Source organism: Callithrix jacchus, chromosome 1 (genome assembly GCF_049354715.1).
Source record: "Callithrix jacchus isolate 240 chromosome 1, calJac240_pri, whole genome shotgun sequence".
In the NCBI taxonomy this organism is placed as follows: Eukaryota; Metazoa; Chordata; class Mammalia; order Primates; family Cebidae; genus Callithrix; species Callithrix jacchus.
The window spans coordinates 25,872,248-25,891,909 of record NC_133502.1 but is presented as its reverse complement, the minus strand read 5'-3'; the positions used below and the strand labels follow the sequence as shown (position 1 = coordinate 25,891,909).

The 19,662-nt window shown below is 50.5% G+C and overlaps 2 protein-coding genes across 2 annotated transcripts in view; one reads left to right on the top strand and one right to left on the bottom strand.

The window, feature by feature from the left end:
- COL4A2 (collagen type IV alpha 2 chain) overlaps window positions 1-11,125 on the bottom strand; it is a 209,806-nt gene extending 198,681 nt beyond the window's left edge. The window contains exons 1-3 of the mRNA XM_035293939.3: window positions 10,882-11,125; window positions 10,469-10,556; window positions 10,304-10,358 (exon numbers count right to left, since the gene is read on the bottom strand). Of these exons, the coding sequence (XP_035149830.2) occupies window positions 10,304-10,358; window positions 10,469-10,512 (99 nt within the window). The 5' untranslated portion in view covers window positions 10,513-10,556; window positions 10,882-11,125. The remainder of the gene's footprint in view (window positions 1-10,303; window positions 10,359-10,468; window positions 10,557-10,881) is intronic.
- Window positions 11,126-11,249: 124 nt separating this feature from the next.
- COL4A1 (collagen type IV alpha 1 chain) overlaps window positions 11,250-19,662 on the top strand; it is a 151,186-nt gene continuing 142,773 nt past the window's right edge. The window contains exon 1 of the mRNA XM_017970460.4: window positions 11,250-11,473. Within this exon, the coding sequence (XP_017825949.2) occupies window positions 11,390-11,473 (84 nt within the window). The 5' untranslated portion in view covers window positions 11,250-11,389. The remainder of the gene's footprint in view (window positions 11,474-19,662) is intronic.

The following is a 19,662-nucleotide window of genomic DNA, read 5'->3' as shown; positions in this document are numbered from 1 at the left end:
TGCTAAACTCTCTACTGCCAATTTCTTCTTGCTCCTCCCAGCACATGCATAAGGCAAGAACTATTTTAACCCAGTTTAAATGTAACTAAAGTGTAAGTGAAATGTAACTAAAGTGTAAAGAGCTGAGATTCTCGCAACATCACCTGGCCAGGCAGTGCAAAAGCAGTTTCAAACCCAAGACCCCAGCTGGCCCTATTCCTGTGGGGCCCATGCCTGAGTCCTGACATTTCCTGTGAGCAGGGTGAGTGGGGGCTCTTACAGGCGCTTGCTGATAAGCATAGTTGCACATGAAATCGATTGTACTGAAAGTCTCATAGGGAACAAATAGATAAACTGGCTCTCAAATAGTGAACGTCTGCAGGTTGCTCTCTTATCACAGATAATCCCAGACGACATATTTAATTTAAAGTTGGGTCAGATGGTTGGACAACCCTGCACCACACATACATGCATACACGCATGCACGCACACACATGCTCTCACACATGCGTGCACACACACTCACACATGCATGTGCACACAGGCACACACACATGCACATATGCACACACACACACGCCCTGGTCAAACTTCACGGTTCCTAGCTTGCTGTTGCTCTGACCCAGACGCGAATCCATGGGAGGATGAATATTCTAGAACTCACGAGTGGCCATTATTCCTAGTAGCATTGGACGTGTTCATTTAATGAACACATGACACATAAAAGATCCCACTGTGACCCTGGGACATAGTTTTGAGTATTTCTGTTGACAGATGAAGACAAGCATTCTCAGAAAGGAAAAGTGACTTTTTCCAGTCGCTGCGCTCAAGCCCACAGGTTCAGCCTCTTTCTAACAGACTGCACCTGTCCTCCTGTTAGCCCATGGGGACTTCCATGAAAAACACCAGCACGAACATAGGGTAGTGAGAACAGACCCAGCGTAAGGAAGCTGGCATTGGTCCAGGGAAAATGGAATCCTGCTGTCACTCTGCAGTGTCCACTGGGTCTCCTGTACAGCTAAGATAATTTTAGGAAGGTTTCTTTTGCCCCATAGGAGCTCAGTAAATCTTTCTCTAAATTACAACTAGAACAATTTTCCAACAGCCAAACACAAAGCTGTGTTTGCCCCTCCTGTTCCCTTAGCAGCGTCTGCCTTAGTGGCCTGGAGTTTCAAGCCAGACTTGGAGAGGGCTAGTTGGGCTCGTGTCTGCAGGACTCTGGGTTCTGCAGTGACACTGTCCCTTTGCCCACTCTCGCATATTTCCTGGTCATCCTTTAAGGACCTCTCCCAAGTACAGACATCTTAGCCTTCATTTTTCAGAGTTCATGAGGATACTCAGTCCCCCTCGTGCCTCTGTCAAGCCTCTCTGCAAAAGGGACCCTAAAGAAACAGGTCTGTTTGCCACTGCCAAGAGGCATCCATAGTCTGTTTCTGCCTCAGCTGCCCTTGTGGAGAAAGAAACTAGGAGCATCCTCCGACTAAGTGTCTGTGTGTGTGTGTGTATGTGTGCATGCATGAACGTGTGTGTGTGCATATGTTTCTATATGTATGTGTATGGGGTGCACATGTGTGTCTCTGTGTATCTATGCGCATGTATGTCTATGTATATGTTTGTGGAGGGTGCAAGTGTGTTCAGGTGTATGCATGTGCATGTGTGTCTATGTAGGCACGTGCATGTGTCTACATGAACATGTGTACATGTGTGTATCTATGCGCATGTGTGTGCATCTGTGTCTGTGTGTGGTGCAAGTGTGTGTCTGTATATGCGTGTGTCTATGTTCATGTGTGTGTATGTGTGTGTGGGTGCACATGTGTCTACGCATGTGTGTCTATGTGCATGTGTGTGCATCTGTGTGTCTGTGTGTGGTGCAAGTGTGTGTCTGTATCTGTGTCTATGTGCATGTGTGCATCTGTGTGTCTGTATGTGTGTGGTGCAAGTGTCTGTCTATGTGTGTGTGTCTATATGTGCATGCATGTGCATCTGTGTGTATGCATGTGTGGGGTGCAAGTGTGTATCCATGTGTGCAAGTGTGTGTCTATGGTCATGTGTGTGTATGTGCGTGCATGTATGTGTGTACATGCATGCATGTCTGTGTGGGCACAGGGTACATATATATGTGTGTGATATGTGTGTTGTCTTCTTTATCTCCATCATCTATCTCTGTACATTCCATGTAGATTGATAATATATTTTCTACATGTAATGTATATATCTGTACTTTACATATACAACATTTGGCATATTTTACCTGTGCTTATCTATTCTGTGGCTGGGGTTATTCACCTAGCCAGTGGCTAAGAGCAGAGGTTTTAGAATTGGCAAGTCCTAGGTTTCACTCCGCACTTTGTTCCCATTGACCCTACCAAGTGTCTTCCTGAACATGCCTCAGTTTACCCATCTGTGAACCATCCATGATTTAGAGCAGTTCCCAGCACCAGTGGCACAGCCAACAGGAGTTACTGTGTTTCTCAACAGAGTTTTAGCTGCTTCCAGAGATGCTAGAATGCTAGGGATGCTCTCTTAGGTTTGGTTCTGGTGATGCCGAAAAGAATCTCCCAGGGGACCCCTTCTTTTCACCCAATCTGGAGACCAACACAGCTTTTGGTGCAGCCCAGGGAATGTGTGTTTGACTCTGTGCACGAACAGAAGCCTTTCTCAGTTCTCACAGGGTCCCAACACTCCACAGTCAGGGATCCAAAAATACTCAACATGCCGGAAAAATGTTGTTACATAATATTTACCAGGTACCAGATAATCAGTCCACAAAATTCAAAAACACACATTCTTCTCTAATTCTCACATGGGAGATCACTGAACTGGGTAAAAGCAACAAAGCAGGAATTCTATGGGTGGGGCTGAAACAATCCCTAGGAAAAAATGCAAATCTTCCCTAGACTGATCCATGCTTCCTTTATCGTCACATGCAGCTGGTTTTCATCCAGTGGGAGAAAGCAGTTAACTTGGGGAAAAAACCCACAGTAAGAATAAATACATTTTTAATCTCATCTTTCAGTAATAGTTCCATGACTGCACTCCTCAACCAAAGGGTTTGCTGCCAACTAGCTGCCATCATTTACGTAAGAAGCTCTGTTGAGGGCCCACTGGATTTCAGGCCTTCAGCAGACACAGGTGCCTGGGAATCATTCCACTAGGGCCAATGCAAGATGCCCTGAAGTTGGATCGTGGGAGCAGCACTGTCAGCTATGGAAGACATGCTTCGGGGAGAAAAAGTGGATGATGGCAGGGCGTGGTGGCCCATGCCTGTAATCCCAGCCCTTTGCGAGGTGGAAGCAGGCGGGTCACCTGAGGTCAGGAGTTTGAGACCAGTCTGGCCAATGTGGTGAAACCCCATCTCTACTGAAAATATATAAATTAGCTGGGCACGGTGGCTCGTGCCTGTAATCCCAGGTACTTAGGAGGCTTAGGCAGGAGAATTGCTTGAACCCAGGAGGCAGAGGTTGCGGTGAGCCAAGATCGCGTCACTGTACTCCAGCCTGGATGACAGAGCAAGACTCTGTCCCAAAAACAGAAACAAACAAACCAAAAAGTGGACAAAGACAAATGTTTCAAGTCTACAGGAGTTTCGATGATGACTTATAAACCTCGATCCTAAAGGATTAAAAACGCTGTCAGTAGAGAAGACACTTTAGCTATACTCTGAAATGGGACTCAGTTGCAAAGAACAGAGGCTCCAGCCACGTGCAGGTGTGTGACACCTACTGCGGGTCACTGATAGAAAGGGACAGGCTGTCCTTATCTCCCAGGGACTAAGGCCTGGAGGGGCAGACAGGGTGTGCAGAGCAGAACTGGCAGGGGTCAGGCAGAGGCTGCTATGCTCATGCTTCCCATTTCTGGTTATCAATGGCAGGGTGGTGACAGGCAAACATGCAGGGCAACAGCCACTGGCCACTGACCATCCTCCTTCTGGGCCTCTTGCTCGGTCCCTAACAAACACAGAAGCTGCGGCCACTGAGAGGCTGTGACTTTGAATCCCACTGCCACGACCTGTGGCAATGCAGGGAGCATGCGTGCAGGTGGCCTACCTCCTCCACCAGCCACCTGACACCTGCCCGTCCCTGTTGCCCATGGCGTGCAGGCGGCCCACCTCCTCCACCAGCCACCTGACACCTGCCAGTCCCTGCTGCCCACGGGGTTTCCTAGAGAGGCAGAAAGGGGCTCCCATTCTGTGCAGCCAGCCCAGGAGGACTGCCTGCTGTGTTCCTAAGGGTGAGCGAGTCTGGGCAGCACTGGGCTTTTCCCTGGTCATGTTTTGTGTCCTTGCAGCAACACCGATACAAGCCTGCCATTCCATCTCGGGCTCAGGAAACAACGGTGCATCCATTTCCCTCTCCAGCCAGGAAGAGGCGCCATGACAGCTCCACTGGGCCTCCCACATGATGCCGCAGAAACTCCACAGAGGAAACCTCCCCGTCTTCACAAATGACTCCACCCAGGGCCAGGGGACAAAAATCCTCTTACTCAGGCTTTGCTTGGGCCTACCTCTGCTGTATTTCCCACTAAGCAGAAGTGACTTCTGTTCACACTTACTCTATTAGAGAAAGGAATGGGAGCAACACATTCCTCTTGCCGGCCACATCTGCTAATACGAGACTGGCTGTTTTTCAGCTCTGTGCGCACTTGTCTGTCTGACTCATGCACGCCGAATGTGACTGGCTGATGACTTCTGGGAGCAGTTTTAAATTCTGAAGCAACTGAGATCTGCAGAAAAGTTGCAAAGAGAGTCCCTGTATGCCCTTCACCCAGACATCATGATGCCATACTGACATTCTGTAAAACTACGGCACATTTACGAAAACTAAGAAATTAACATTGGTACAGAAATTAACCTCAGCAACTGAACTGCAGACTCTCCTGGAATCTCACCAGGTTTTCTGTCCCAGGACCTGCCCCAGGATACCACACTACACTTAAAGGAGCAGGTTTTACAAAAAAGCTTGTTGTTTCAAAAGGCAGCCTCATCGAGGCAACAGAAGACATGGAAGCAGAGCACAGGAGCCAGCCACAGCTCAGGAGGGAGGGGATGGGCCGGAACCCAGCACCCAGGAAGGAGCCTGCCAGGTGGACAGGGGCTCCTTGCACTTCCTTTGAAATTTACTTTCTGACCATGGGAGACACCCGTCAAATCTCCCTATATTAGACACCACCTTCTTCTTTCATGGGTAACCAAAATAAAAATTACAGTCCTGCAGAGCCACCAATGCAATCAAGAGCAGTGAGTCACTTAGGCCGTCACCTGTCCTGAGAGGGTCTCGTTAACTGGAGGGAGCAGTCACCACAGGGAACAGCAAGAGGGGACTGTCTAGAGGGAGCAGTCACCACAGGGAAACAGCAAGACGGGACTGTCTAGGAACTCTGCCCTTTCCCTCACCTCAACTGAGAAGTGTCACGTATTTATTGGATTCTGGAAGCTTCTCCACACCATGAGGATACAAAGTCCCATGTGGCATATTGATTTCTAAGCAATGTCCTGGTGCAGGCTGGATACATTCTATTCCGGAGCTGGTTTGGAAGGGCTTTCTCATCCCCAGCATCACGGCGGAGACCCCGGCTCACCATCACAGGTCTCAGCACAGCTGCAGGGCCTGGCCCTCACTTCTGACTCTCCAGCTCGCTCAAGGTATGTCCAGCACCTGAGAGCTCGATACCACACAACATTCTCGTCCTGGCCCCAGAGCCAAAGCATGGAAAGTGACTTGCCCTGAAGCCAGGACCTGGTTAGCAGCGGGCTGGGTCAGACGCTATGGCCTCCCAAGACTGCTGTGTAGTTCCTGGGCCCAATTCACAAGCCGAACAGCCAAGGCCAGGCGCTGCAGACAGTGACTCCCACCTTCAGCAGTGATCACACAACAGACGCCAGCAGATACGAAGCAAGAGGCCAGTTTCAGAGCTTTCTCCAAAACCCTCTAATCAAAGACAAACATTCTTCTCCAGATAAAAAGAATGAGACATTCCCGGACCACTGGCTAGGTGGTGATCTCTTCATCATATTATCAACGGTGTTGAAAAGTTACATCTCCATGGCACTTAATTTTTCCCTTGAGTTTCTCGATTATTTAAACCATGCACCCATTTTCTTTCCCTCTCCCCAGAAACAAAATTAAACACAGTTCTCTGATTTTGATTATTTGAGCAGAATCCTTTTTTCTATTCTACAACCTTTTCCGTGGTCTTCACCTCTCTCTCTGGCTCCAAACAGAGCCAATGGGTGGTACTGAGACTGTTTCCCTCCCCTGCGCTTTCCGGCTTGCCCCTCCTACCCTCCTCTCCTTCTGGGATGCTGTGGACAAATCTCTGCTATTACTTATCATGGCCGAGCCCTACAAGCCACCCAGGGAGGAAGGCTTTACCAGCCTCCAGAGAGCTGAGATATGCTTGTTTTCCAAGAGCAGGGGAGGAATCCCGTGCTTTTCCCTACTTTGTAGGGGCCTGTCTTTGAGCAACAGGGCTTAGGCTCCAGGGAGTGTAGGAAAGAACTATTTGTCCTGCTCCTTACAGAAAGCTCTGGGTCTCTGGTGGCACTGAACACCTGTCCTCCCCATCCCAAAGCCCTCAGAAAGGACTTGCCACCATGGCTGCTGGGACAGGGAAGGTGGTGGCAGCCAACAGGAGGGTCAGGCGAGTTTCCTGGGTCTGGCACCCCAAGCGCGGCCTGGAAACAAAGTGGCAGGCAGAGGCCCCACACTGATACCTACGAGAACCCCCAGGTCCGGGGCAGAGGTCCTCAGGAATATGCCCAGCCTGCTGCATATTTGGTCCCTCGAGGCTGCTGCCCACCCTCTGAGGACAAGTAACAATGCTCAGAATGGCTGCAGTGAGCACTTTTCAGCCTCCATGAAGGTTACAACAGGTAGCCGAGGGGACTGTCCCTTAAACAGGCCAAGGGGATACTGCTTGGCACCCAGGCGGTACCAGAGCCTCCAAGGTGCTTCGCATGCACCCACACACCTCACAGCTGCCCCACCTATGAGGTGGGTGCGATGAGTACCACCTCTGCCTTGGGGGAGAGGAGAACTAGGATGCAGAGGCTTGGTGAGTACGCACTCTAGGCGGCAGCCCCTCAGCTGCCCACCAGCTGAGAACTAGCCCGGCACCTGCCTCGAGTCTGGGATGGGACCCCAGTGTCACACTGCCTTACACGAAAGCATTCTGTGCATCTTGAAACTGCGTTCAAACAAGGGCACCTTTAGAAAAGGCATCATGGACAGCAGGGAGTGGGTCCTGAGGGCCCGTGCGGAGCAGCTGGCTTCACACTGAGTCCAGAGCACAGGCCGCCCCATGGATTTCGGCTCCCTTTCCTCCTTTTGGGAAGGGCCTTGCTTCTCTCCTTCACTGAGTGCCCCTGATCCTCAGAGTGGGAGAAGCAGAGGAGATCCTCCCTCCTAGGAGTCAGTTCCAGCTCTACTGTTAGTCCAAGGCCAAGACCAGGGAGAAAGAACCCACACCCCAGGAGACTCAAAGACTGAAGGTCAGGAGTGCCCTCCTGGCCAACTTTCAGGCTCTGGGAAGCTCAGTGTGGAGGAAGGGGCCTGGGTGCCAATCTGTCTCATTCAGTTACAAAGACAGGATCTTGGGCAAGGGCTTCAAACCTTTGTGCCTTTTCTCACCTGTAAAATGGGGAAATGATAGTTACGAAGCTCCTAAGTATGTTTTCCTGTGAGGATTACAAGCAGTAGTGCAGACGAATCACACACAGTACGTGCTCAATCAGCAAACCCAGGCTCTGCACTACCCAGCCCAGCTGCTTCTGCAGCCCCGCTCTTCAACCACCGAGCGGCAGCCCTTTCTCCTGAACTGACCTACCCAGGAAAAAGTCCTTGTCACAATTAAGACAAATCTTTCATCAGTACAGTTGAAAATCAAAGCCTTATTTCACGAGGAACAGCCATTCAAGCCGGTGTTTACCGAGAACGAGCGGCCCCTTGTTGAAAGTAGCAACGTGCAAGTCTCTTAACAACACATACTAGTAGGCCCCTAGTAAGATGATTAAAAATATCCAGTTTTATTTGTAGAGTTAGAATTGAAAGCCCAGTGACTTGGCAGGTAATCGCAACTGCCTCTCAACCCCATACTCCAACTCAGTGGTTCCCAGATTCTGGTATCATGTGGGAAGCAGGGTCCTGGACTCCACCCCAGAATGTCTGACTGGAAGGTCTGAGATGCGGACCTGGCTTCTTACCAAGGCTTTCCAGGTGAGTTAGGTCTGCGGGTCTAGAACTTTGCGAAGCTCTGCTGGGCAGTCAATCATCTTGGTCCCACCCAGAGATCAAGGGTGAAAGAGAGGGTGAGCTTGCAGCATCGATGAGGTTTCGGGGAGGCATAGAGGTGTCTCATCTCCCTTAGGGTACTTGGCCTTTATAAGAAACCATACTTCAAAGTACGGAAACTGAGGCTCTGGATTTAAGAGACTAGGGCAGAGCTATGTTTAGTACCTAGGTTTTTTTTCTTTAGACAGTCTTGCTCTGTCACCCAGGCTGGAGTGCAGTGGTGCAATCTTGGCTCATTGCAACCTCTGCCTCCCCGGTTCAGGCAATTCTTGTGCCTCAGCCTCCTGAGTAGCTAGAATTACAGGCAGGCACCACCGGGCCTGGCTAATTTTTTGTATTTTAGTAGACACAGGGTTTTACCATGTTTCTCCCAGGATGGTCTCGAACTCCTGAGCTCAGACAATCAGCAGGCCTCAGCCTCCCAAAGTGCTAGGATTACAAAAGTGCACCGCCCGCCCAGGCTAGTTGGATCTTTTGAAGACCTAGGTGCCTGGTGGTCTTTCCACCAATTTTAGGATGAGTTCAGAAAAGAATTCCCGGGACTCCCACCAGCCTTAAGCATGATCAGATGGATATTATAAAAGTGCCTCTAGGGACAGAGAGGTGCGGGCATCGGTACAACTGAAGCACACGCAGCCCGATTTGGTACTTTCTAGGGACGTCTGCCTTTGAGTGCGTGTGTGTGCACGCGCATGCATGCGTCGCTTCTGGTTCATAAATCTGAGCCACGTCTTATATGCAAACAGGCCTGTGCATTAGAATTCACAGGGTCACTGGGCTAGTTCAACTATCTAGGTTCTGATCTTAGGTCAGGGCTGGGAGAAGGACGGAGACACAGACCAGAACGTGAAGAAAACTTTGGCCTGCAGTGCTCTGGTCAAAGTCTCCGAGTCCTCCTTTTACTTTCCATCCTGGGCCCTGAACCAGAGCCAACAGCAGCGGAAAAGCAAAGTTAGCAGCTCTTTCCCAAGTGCGAGTAGCTCCTTGTCACTCACTGCCTTTAAAATCCTGGTTTGTTTTACATTAGGGCAGAACGATGTAAAAACACCAGAAATCAGATGAAATCATGAACACGTTTCCCCTCTGTCCCCGTGTGGTGCTCTGAAACTGTGCGCGCTGAGGAGGGAGGGGTCCACCCCGGGAAATCCACCGGGACTCTGGCCGCCACAGGCTCCGGTGGCCACAGTAAGCAGAGGTGGGGCAGCGGACATCCCCAAAGCTCCCTCCTCTTTCAGCTCCTGTCTAAACATTTGAGTCCTGAGCGGAATACCCCCATGAAACCTGTTCATTTTAGCCATGGTTACATAAAGCTCAGTAAAAGTGGCTCCTACTCTTTAAACAAAACGTTTTAAATGTGCAAAGCCTCGCAGTGCAGTCGCCAACAGCAGCCACGGTACCGCGGGGCTGTGCATGGCCGGCGTGGAGGGGCAGGCTCGGCAACAGGGTCCCAGGGTGGCGCCCGGGGCCGGTCTTCCAGGGCCGGACCAGGACTCCGGAGAAAACGCGGTTTTTCTGCCACTGTTCTATCGCAATGGTTCAGTTCAAACAATACTAAGGTTGTCTTGTTCGCCTCCTCGCCCCGCCCCTTTACCCAGAGCCTCCCATTTAAAAACACAAAAAACCCTCAGCTCTTGACAGAGCCTCCCCACCAGCTCCCGAGTTCCAGGAAAACTTTTTCTTGCCCTAAGCCTGGCGCCTCACTGCCAGGGACTGACACTCTCCCCTCGCCTCTGCGGCTGCAGCTTTGTTCAAAGCTAGTAGACGGTGCATTAGGCTAATTTAAAGTTCTCAGCTTTAGGGCCGACGCCTGCAAAGCACAGGATTGACGCAGGGAACCCCTGGGAAGGAAAGGTGGAACACATCACGCGGGAAGAGCGAGCTTTCTCAGAACCTGGGTGGGCAGGCTGGCGGACACCGCTCGCGCACACACAAGCTCGGGAGCGCCCGGACGGGCTGCCTTCTGCAAGGCCACTCAAACGTCCCCACCACTCTAGGGCGCGCAAGTCCAAGCGCGTGGGGTCGGGGCCAGGACTTACCGCCAAGACGCTCTGGGAGAGGAACCCCACGGTCACGGTCCCCAGCAGCAGCCACCTGAATGGGAAAGGGAGGGAGAGGGACATGAACGCGCGGGCCCGGCTTGTCAATCCCCAAGAGCTATACAGAAAGGGGGACCCACGGGGACCAGGCAGAAAGTCGCTTACCGTGGTAGGGCAGGGCCGGCCGCCGCGCGCTGGTTTCTCCCCATGCTGGCGGTGAGTCCGCTCTGGGCCGCGGTCAGTCCCGCTTAGCCTAGAGGCGAGAGACAAAGCGAGTTCAGCGCAGGATGAGGGAGGCAGCCCATCCTCACCGCCGGTCTCGGTCCGCGAGACGCGGGGACAGCGCGGGGCGCCCCGCATGCAGGGGTGACCGGAGGGCCGTCCCGCCACGACCCGGAAAGAAGGAGAACCTCCCGTTAGGCCCCCGTGTGTGCTGCTTGGCCGAGAAGCCCCGTCCCCGCTCTCCCACCCTCCCGGTTTCTACTCCCAAGCAGGAGCACGCAGCCCCAGACCGCACAAGGCGCCCAAGCCCGAGCTCTCCGGCCAAGGTCTGGGCGCCGCTCGGGGGTCGCTCTCACCTCGGGCTCGGCTTCAGGGGCTGCGGCCCGCGCGCATTGGCCCTTCCAGAGGCACCCGCCGGCGCACACCCACAGCGCGGCCGCCCTCACTGGGCTCCCTGGGCGCCGGCTTCGGGGTCTCGGGCGGCCTCTCTGGGTCCTCGCCCTGGATCGGCGAGAGCGCGGGCGCAGGGTGTTGGGACGCGGGAGCCCCTGGGTGCGGAGCGCAGAGCCCTGGTGTCCCGGCGCACGGCGGCCACACTCCCTGGCTGCGCGCTCCCGCCGCCTCTTACCCGCGCCGCAGGGTCCTCCCCTTTGAGGCGCCGCCCGCGCAGCGCCAGGGGGAGGGGGCAGCGGCAACAAATTGGGGAGCTCGGCCCGCCGCGCTCAGGTCTCCGCTTGGAGCCGCCGCACCCGGGACGGTGCGCAGCGCTGGAAGCCCGGCCTTCCGAGAGCGAGCTGCCCGCCGCGGCCCCCGCACGCCTGGCCTCCGTCCCCTGCCGTCCACCGCCGCCTCGGGCGCGCCACCATGGGGCCCCGGCTCGGCGTCTGGCTGCTGTTGCTGCCCGCCGCCCTTCTGCTCCACGAGGAGCGCAGCCGGGCCGCTGCGAAGGTGAGTCCCAGGCCGGCTCCGCTCCCCGCGTCCCGCCCTGAGCCCGGGTGCCCCGAGAGGCCCCTTTGTCCGCTCCGGGAGCCGCCCGCCTGTCCCTTAGGGGTCGCGCGTGGCACGGCTAGGTGCATTCTCTGGGCCAGTGCTCGCTGGGGGTCCCTATGTGCTACAATCGCGCATCGGTGGACCGAGCCTCCTTTGTTATGGTGTGGGTACTGGAGAGTTAGGGAATTCCTCCGGGGAAAGGAGGAGAAACAGCCCGCACTGTGGCGGGGCGACGGTGCCCGGGATTCGGCGGGATTTGAACCCGCGTCGCAGGGATGCTCAGCAGCTGGGCGCCTTCACCCGCCCCGGGTGCGCGAGGGAGTTGGGGGTTGGCGGGGCGGGAGCGCGCACTGGGAGCTTGTAGCCCAGAGCGTCTGGGAAGAGCTTTGGGCGTATTTCTCCTTGTCTGGAGACCCTGGTGACCGAGGCTGAAAAGCTCTGGGCCCTTTGCCTGGAAACAGCTGTATCTGAGCTTTCCCACGACTGCTGCCTAAGGCGCGCTCCAAGGCAGAAATGGGGCTCTTCTGGACGCCCGGCTTGAAGAAGCCATCATCCTCAACTCGTTGCCTTCTATTAATATATTTTTCTTAAAAATTACAGCCACATTCATATTTGAACATGAAACCAAAGTGAAACTCCATGTCATTGTTCCATGCACAAATTGTTTTTCTAGTTTTCATTTCCTCTGGTTATGTGCTTGCCCAGAAAGGATCTGGGAGATCGGTTTGCAGGAGTCGAGGCTTCCAGCCCTGGACAAGCCTGGACTGACTGTTGTTTCCTTTTTTCCTTCCCCTCCGAGAAAGTCAGGGCTTCAGCTGTTGCTCAGTGTCACAGCCATGCAGTCCCAAGGGCCGGAAGGTGTGGCTTCTGAACCCTTTTTGCAGTTTTTCCCTCAAATGCTTAAAGATGATTTTTGCTACTTACCAGATTTTACACACGTATTCTTTTACTGGTTCTTATGTTCTTTGTTTTCCTCTTAAATTTTTTATTTTTTTACTTCTCTCTTGGAAGAATGATATTCACCAAATCCACTTAACTTTATAGAGATTGTTAACTGTTACAAGCCAGAGTAAACTGCTGTTAAACACAGGTCTCCTTATTGAGAGTTTATCTCCCCGGAGGCAGCTTCTCCATTGGGTATTGAAAGGACTAATGATTACATCAGCAATTAACTTCAGATTGCTCCTCCCTGCCCAGTCTCCCCAAACTTCAGCCTGTTCTTTTAATACTCTTTGGTGGTGATGACAAAATACTTTCCAAAGAGCAGGCTTGAGAGCACTTGGTCTAGAAATACTGACCAACAGATTGAATGCTTCCAAGGTGAGATGGTGAAGCCTGATGATGGCAAGTTAAATCAGAGAAAGTTCTTCATTGGGAAACAGGAGCTGTTCGGTTTCGATTTTCCGATGGATAATGTGAGCAAAGCAGAGCTAACTAAGACTGGCTTTCCAAACATCCAGGACTGTAGAAAGGAAGAGCCACTCAGTTACGAAAACTCCTGTTCTCACCTGGGAAATGAAATGCGTTGATGTTGAGCTGGAGACGATTTTACTTCCCTTTAATCATTTCCTAAAGCTGAGTTGCATTCCTGGCCACGGGCTTTGCGTGTCTCTCCAGGTGCCATGACTGTTTTTAAGAGATGCAGGGTGTGGGCACTTCTGATCTCAAGCTGACCTCACAGATATTATCATTCCTCTGTGTTTCTCTGGCTTAATTAGAGACAAGTGATTAATATGAAGACGTATGGGAATACAAGGAAATCACTTAAAATTATATCTGCCTGATTTTAAAGTTCGTCTCACTTTTCATGCCATCAAAAACATTTTTACTTACCTCCTTCCACAATCAGCTGTTACATATACCAAAATCCTGAAATAGCTTCAATATTGACCCAAGCAAAACATAATTTAAAAATACATTTTGAATGATAAGATGCTGGGGATTTTGTCAGGTCCGAATTCAGAAGCCCGTGGAAATGGCTGTTGGCTGGCCTTTCTTTTGGGCTGTCTGAATCACGCTTCACCTGCATTTGTACTTCGAGACGTCACCTACTGTGTGCCAGGCAGGAATTGCACTTATTTCTTTTTTTCTACATGGAAGGCTGTTTAATTTTGTATATGCTGTATCTGCTATGGTCATATTATTTACGTACTCATGGGGGGATTTTCTCAACCATTGATTTTATCCCATGCTGAACCTACCACTCTATTCTCTGCTCCTCCCCTCCTCCACTTTTCTTTAGCAAGAAAGGAGGAATAGCTTGCAGGCTCCAGGCAAACACGTGCCAGTGGTGTTCTGATGGTGAGCACCCTCTGCTCTTAGTCACGCAGTTGCAGTGGGTGGAATGAGTCCTTCCTTCAGAAGCCTGCACACCCTCCTCTAGCTGGTTCCATGTCATGCTTCTTAACAAATTATTTCTCAGGATTAGAAATGTGAACTTTCCCCTCAGTGTGGTGATGGCTGTCCAGCAATATTGTCATCTCCTGACCATTAGTCACCACCTCTGGGACTGAATGACCTAGAGTTCAAACTAAGTGAGATTTCATTCCCGTATAAGTATGGACCATGTTCTACTGGAAACGTGGTTTAGATGAGAAGGCTGATTCTGAATGAGTCCCAGAAACAGCAGCATCACCTGGGATCTCAGGAGTGATAATGGTGAAGCTATTACTTACATCATCAAGCTCTTTATATTAATAAATGGAATTGGACTAGGGTGAAGGGATACAACTTTAAGACCAACCAGAAGACACAGTGTTCATGTACTCTGGATTCACAGAACTATCGATGCTATGCATTATTAATAGTCATGTGTATGCAGAAGTAGTGTGCTTTAGGCACCGGCGAACCCTACATTTTATGTCTGCTTTTAAGCAGATGATTTGGGGGTGCTCATTTAACTCCATGCCTCAGTTTCCCTGGCAGATCTGCTCCTGTTTTCCTGTATTCCACATATGCATCTGGAACACCTCCTTCATGCCATGACCCTGCCAGGTGCTGGCTGTGCGACAGGGACTCACCCCACCCTGTGTCCCCAGGGACGTCTTGTGAGAAATATTGGAAAAGAAATAGACAAATCCAACTCAGGCTGGTAAATGTCACAGTCAAGGGAGATGAAAGGCTATAGGAGCACTGAATCCAGCTTTGGGGAACTCAGAAGAAACTTCTGGGAGGGTCTTCTGCCTCTGAAATATGAGGGAGAAATAGAAGCTATACACCAGCATATCATTTCCATGTGTGCTGTGATGGTGTATCGTACACAGAAGGCATGGCCATTCTGCCTGTCTGCTCTCAAGTCTCAGGATCTTTGCACTGAAAGACGACCTTCAGCTTGCTCCCTAGAGACACCAAGACGTCGTTGTTTCTATGACTAACATTCTTGGTGACTGAACTTTGCTCTCAGATGAGTGGAAAGAATTGTAAGGGCAGGGTTTAGGGGACCAGTGATAACAAAGAGCTCCTAGCTCCAACTGAGGCTCCAGCATGTGGTGATGTCCCTTTTCTTGGAGGTGGCAGGTAGGCAGGCTGGGATGATTGGAAAGTTGCAGCATGGATGGCTGATTCTAGTCAGGAGTGTCTTTAGGAACTGACCCAGAAAACCCACCTTCACGTGGGCCAGGCCATGAGGGAATTCACAAAACCCTACATTATTCATTAACAAGACTGTTGGCAAATTTCTGAGAACTGGAAAGGATGGTCATAATGAGTTCAGTTACTTAGTTAAGAGCTGGTAAACATTTTGCAGACAAATGGCACCCACCAGTGACGCTCCAAGACAAACCTTGGTAGACAGTAGAAGAACTTCAAGAAGTGAATAAATGATCACAGTGGTTTTGATGAATTCCACAATATTTGTTATAATTGTTCCCCAAATGGAAGAAGGATTAACCTCATTAAAATGTCTCACAAGCAGGTTTGGTATTTTGAGTTCTTGGGATAGAGTCAGCTCAAGCAACAATAGAATGCTTAAAATAATGTTAGGGCATTGTTCTTCCTGCCAGTATTAAACAACCAGGAAAATATGTCAACTATAGAACAATACAAAAGACATATTCCTACCATTCTTATGCATACAATGAAAAGGGATATAACCCGAACGTGTTTTAATGGTGAATTTCTTCTGAGGCTTCTGATGCTGTAGGAATGACGTTGGGGTGAAGACTTTGATAGTCTGGTACACAGTGAGCTGGTTCCAACCTTCATTTCCCTCCATTGTTCTCCTGGTCCGAACTCTGGGACCCGGGTCTCTCCTGGTCCTCTCTCGTGTCTCTGCTCCTGTCTTCTTCTTCCCGCGGCCCTCAGTGTGGGTGAGCCGCAGCGGCAGCTCCAAGTGCTTCTCTTTGTTTTTTTTTGCACTAACTTCAACCCTGGGTCTGCTCCATGATGCACCATTACTCCCTGAAGGGGACTCCAGACCTCCTTCTCGAACTGCAGTCCAACGTCTTCTTCACATTCCCATGTGACACCTCCCCTGGGCTGTCTCACTTTGATCTCAAACTGAGCAAATATGTTCAGAACTGAACTTGTCTTTTACCCAGACCGACTACCCTTCCCAACTCTGCCATTTTGGTCCAGCTGCCCCTGATGTTTCTGGATACGGAACCCAGAGACCACAAGGCCTCAGCCTTCCCTCTTCTTTACCCTTGTGTCTGCTCAGTCACAAAGCCTCCCACTTTGTCTTTCTGGAATCTTCCCAGAGGCACCCTCAGCTTTCCGTTCCCATGGCTGACACTCCTTTGCCATAGCTAAGACTCCTTTCCAGCTCTCCTCACCTTGTGCCAGGACTGCCACTGAACCCTCATGGCTCTGCCTCTCCTCCCGGCTCTCCTGCTCTCCAGCCCATTCCTCAGGCTGTGAAAGGCTAATTGCCTTCAGCTCCCTCAGTTATGGCCATAGACTTGCTGTGTTCAGGATCTGCCGCTGACCACCTACTGTCTCACTGGGGCTCCCCTCTTTCTGGCTTGGCTGTGCATACCCTTTGCGGTATGGATCTATAAAATGAGACCAAGGATGGCCTCATTCCTTGCTGCTCCTCGACATACGGCTTTGGTAACTGTAAGGAAGGACTAACCTCTGCGTTCCATGGAAGCTGTTTCATCTTCTGCCCCCGGCCTGGGGGATTTTAAAAAAATCCATCCTAAATTGCAGTTCTTGCTCTGCCATTCGGTAGCAGTGTAATCTCGTTGAGCTTGGAGTCTGACACGTACAGCGAGGATAATCGCAGTGTCTGGGGAGAGCGTGTGCACATGACGTAAGCACCGGAGAAGTGCTGGTCCTGGTTGCTGCCACAGGGCTTGGAGTTACATTGTCGTTTGTGTCTTGGTTCCAGTACTCTTGCCACGTACGAGACACGTGAGGACATATCTTCTTTTTAAAGCATCCCATCATGTTTGGGAGAGTGCCCGACACAGAGGTGGAAATCGTGAATTAATGACTTGTAATTTGTTCTAATTTTCTGGCTGCCATGCTCTTGGGACGCCCCCCTCACCTCCCGGAGTGTCCATGTGGGAGCTGCCTGCTGGCTTGTACCACCCACCCCTGGGGTATTATTACTGAACACAAAGACGAATCCAGCCAAAAGAAGGTGTTTCCCCTTAATTTGGAATTTGGAGTAGATATTCCACCACAGACTAAACATGACTTGGAAATATATACGCTGCAGAACATTTTATGTAAATAGTTTATTCCATGGTTTAGTAATATTCTCTGTGGAAGCTTTGCTAGATTTGGGTTTTAATCTGCATGCTATAAAAACATTTTATCTGAGTTTTAAAGCTCACTTGATTTTTAAGGTACAAGACAAATGTGATGCCAAAGCAATGTTTTCCACGCCGCCTGGGTTTTTGTGTGTCTGTTGTGCCTCTGCCCTGATCAAGGAGAGCCTCCAACCGCCTCATCTTCCATTGCTCTGGGAATCAGCACATGGTTCAGGTGTAAGTTAGCATTGGTTAGTAATGCATAGACGAAGGTATCTTAGTGTACCCTGGCCACTGATTTCAGCAGTGACCGCAGCCAGAGATACTGGCTGTGAGCTGGAAGCATCCAGTTTGATGTCAGTTGCTCTATTTTCCTTTCACCAAATACACCAACAATTGGGGAAGCCATTTGTATATTCACTCAGAGAGAGTGCAGCTAAGTTAAATAAACATTGCCCAATTCAGCAGAATATCTGGAGGCACGGTATTCCTGTACTGGAGACAATTAAAATGGTTTAAAGATTTTATTAAGTTTCTGCTTTAGAAAATAAGGATATTCCTTTGTGAAGAAAAAAAGCCAGCTGTAATTCAATGTTTTGAAAGCTATGCCCACAAACTTTTCCCAGCAGCTACACTCATCCCTAGAGATGATACACATTCAGAGAATGACAGTTGATACTATGTGTCTTCAACGCAGAAAGATACACCCCACCTAACACTCCCATTCAGCACATGGCATTTTCGAAGGTGCAGGTCAATATTTGTTTTCTGTTTCAGCGTTTTACAGGTAAACTCAATAATAACCATTTTGGTATTTTCCCTTCATATTTATTAAATCAGTAATATTAATATCTCATCCAATTGGTGGAAGAATTGGCTATTACATCGCTAATAATTCTTTATGTTCATATATATATTATTGTAATATAAGACAATCAAGATTCATTTTAAAATCCACAGTTTTCCTTGTATGCAAGAAATGCCTTATTTCTGAGCACAGAGCATTTGAAATGTCATTTTAAAATAGAAGCATTTATTTTTTTTTTTTTTGAGTTCCGCTCTTGTTACCCAGGCTGGAGTGCAATGGTGCAATCTCGGTTTACCGCAACCTCCGCCTCCTGGGTTCAGGCAATTCTGCCTCAGCCTCCTGAGTAGCTGGGATTACAGGCACGTGCCACCATGCCCAGCTAATTTTTTTTTGTATTTTTAGTAGAGATGGGGTTACACCATGTTTACCAGGATGGTCTCGATCTCTTGACCTCATGATCCACCCACCTCGGCCTCCCAAAGTGCTGGGATTACAGGCTTGAGCCACCGCGCCCGGCCTAGAAACAATTTTTTTATCTTTAGCTTTAATTTTTGAGTTGCATTGTAGAATTTTTTCAAGAATGAAATGCCATTTTAATGCTACAGAATTACTACTGTTTGTGATATATTTGCTACCACCTGACTAAGGACCCTAAGATCAGTCTGGTGAAAGAAAAGTCTGTTTCTCGAAGAAGCTGGCATTCGCAGGTCAGACGTGCACACAACGTTTTGGCAAGACGATGGTTATGTTTCAACTGCATGTAGAGAGGAGACAGTCCAGGGACGAAACGGTTGTGCCCCAGTCACAGGCCCTGCAGAGAAGCTGTGGGCCCTGGTCTTCCTCATCTGTAGGATGGGGATGAGGGCAGTGCTTTCCTTGGTGCAAACGTGAGGGTTAAGTGAGGTAACGTCTGAAGCACTGATACGAGCTTGCTTTGTGCCAGGTGCTACTACTCTGTCACTAAAGACAAATTCCCAAGTATAAACAGCAAAGCAGTGACATCAAGACCCCCTGGGCCTGGAAGGGCCCACACAAGGGTCTCCTCCACTAGCCGTTGTCCAACATGAGCTCACATCAACACGTGCTCGGGGGCTCCGGGAAACAGCTCCAGCGCTTCTGTTTCTGGAGGTGTTGGGGTGTGCCTGAGAATCTGCATTTCTAGCAGGTGAGGCTGCGGCTGCTGATAGGCTGCGCTAGTGCACACGCTTTGAAGCTGAACCCCTGCTTGTAACATGGCCCTCCCAGTTCTTTGTCTTTTTTTTTTCCTGGTTGGATTTTGCTCCTACCGCAATCCCGGTTCCAGCTGTGTGGTGCAGTTTGGAAGGTCAAATGGCGGGGGAAGAAGGTTCCAGAAACACGCATGTGGTATGTCAGGAAGTGGAGGCTCCTGAGTGAATCTGGAGAGGGCTGGGCTGATGGGAAGTGAGCGCAGCGGTGCCTGGAGCAGAGCCTGCCCACCTGGGCGTGCGTTTCTCCGAACTGAGCTGATTTCAGTCTGAGTTTTGCCATCCTCGGTTGTCAGCCTGCGAGTGCACACACCTGCGCAGGATGCGCTCAGCGCCCCAGCTCAGAGACCCACCCAGGGCAGCGCCAGTGGGCGCTGGGACTCGGGAGACCCTGAGCATGGGGACCCACGCCGCCCC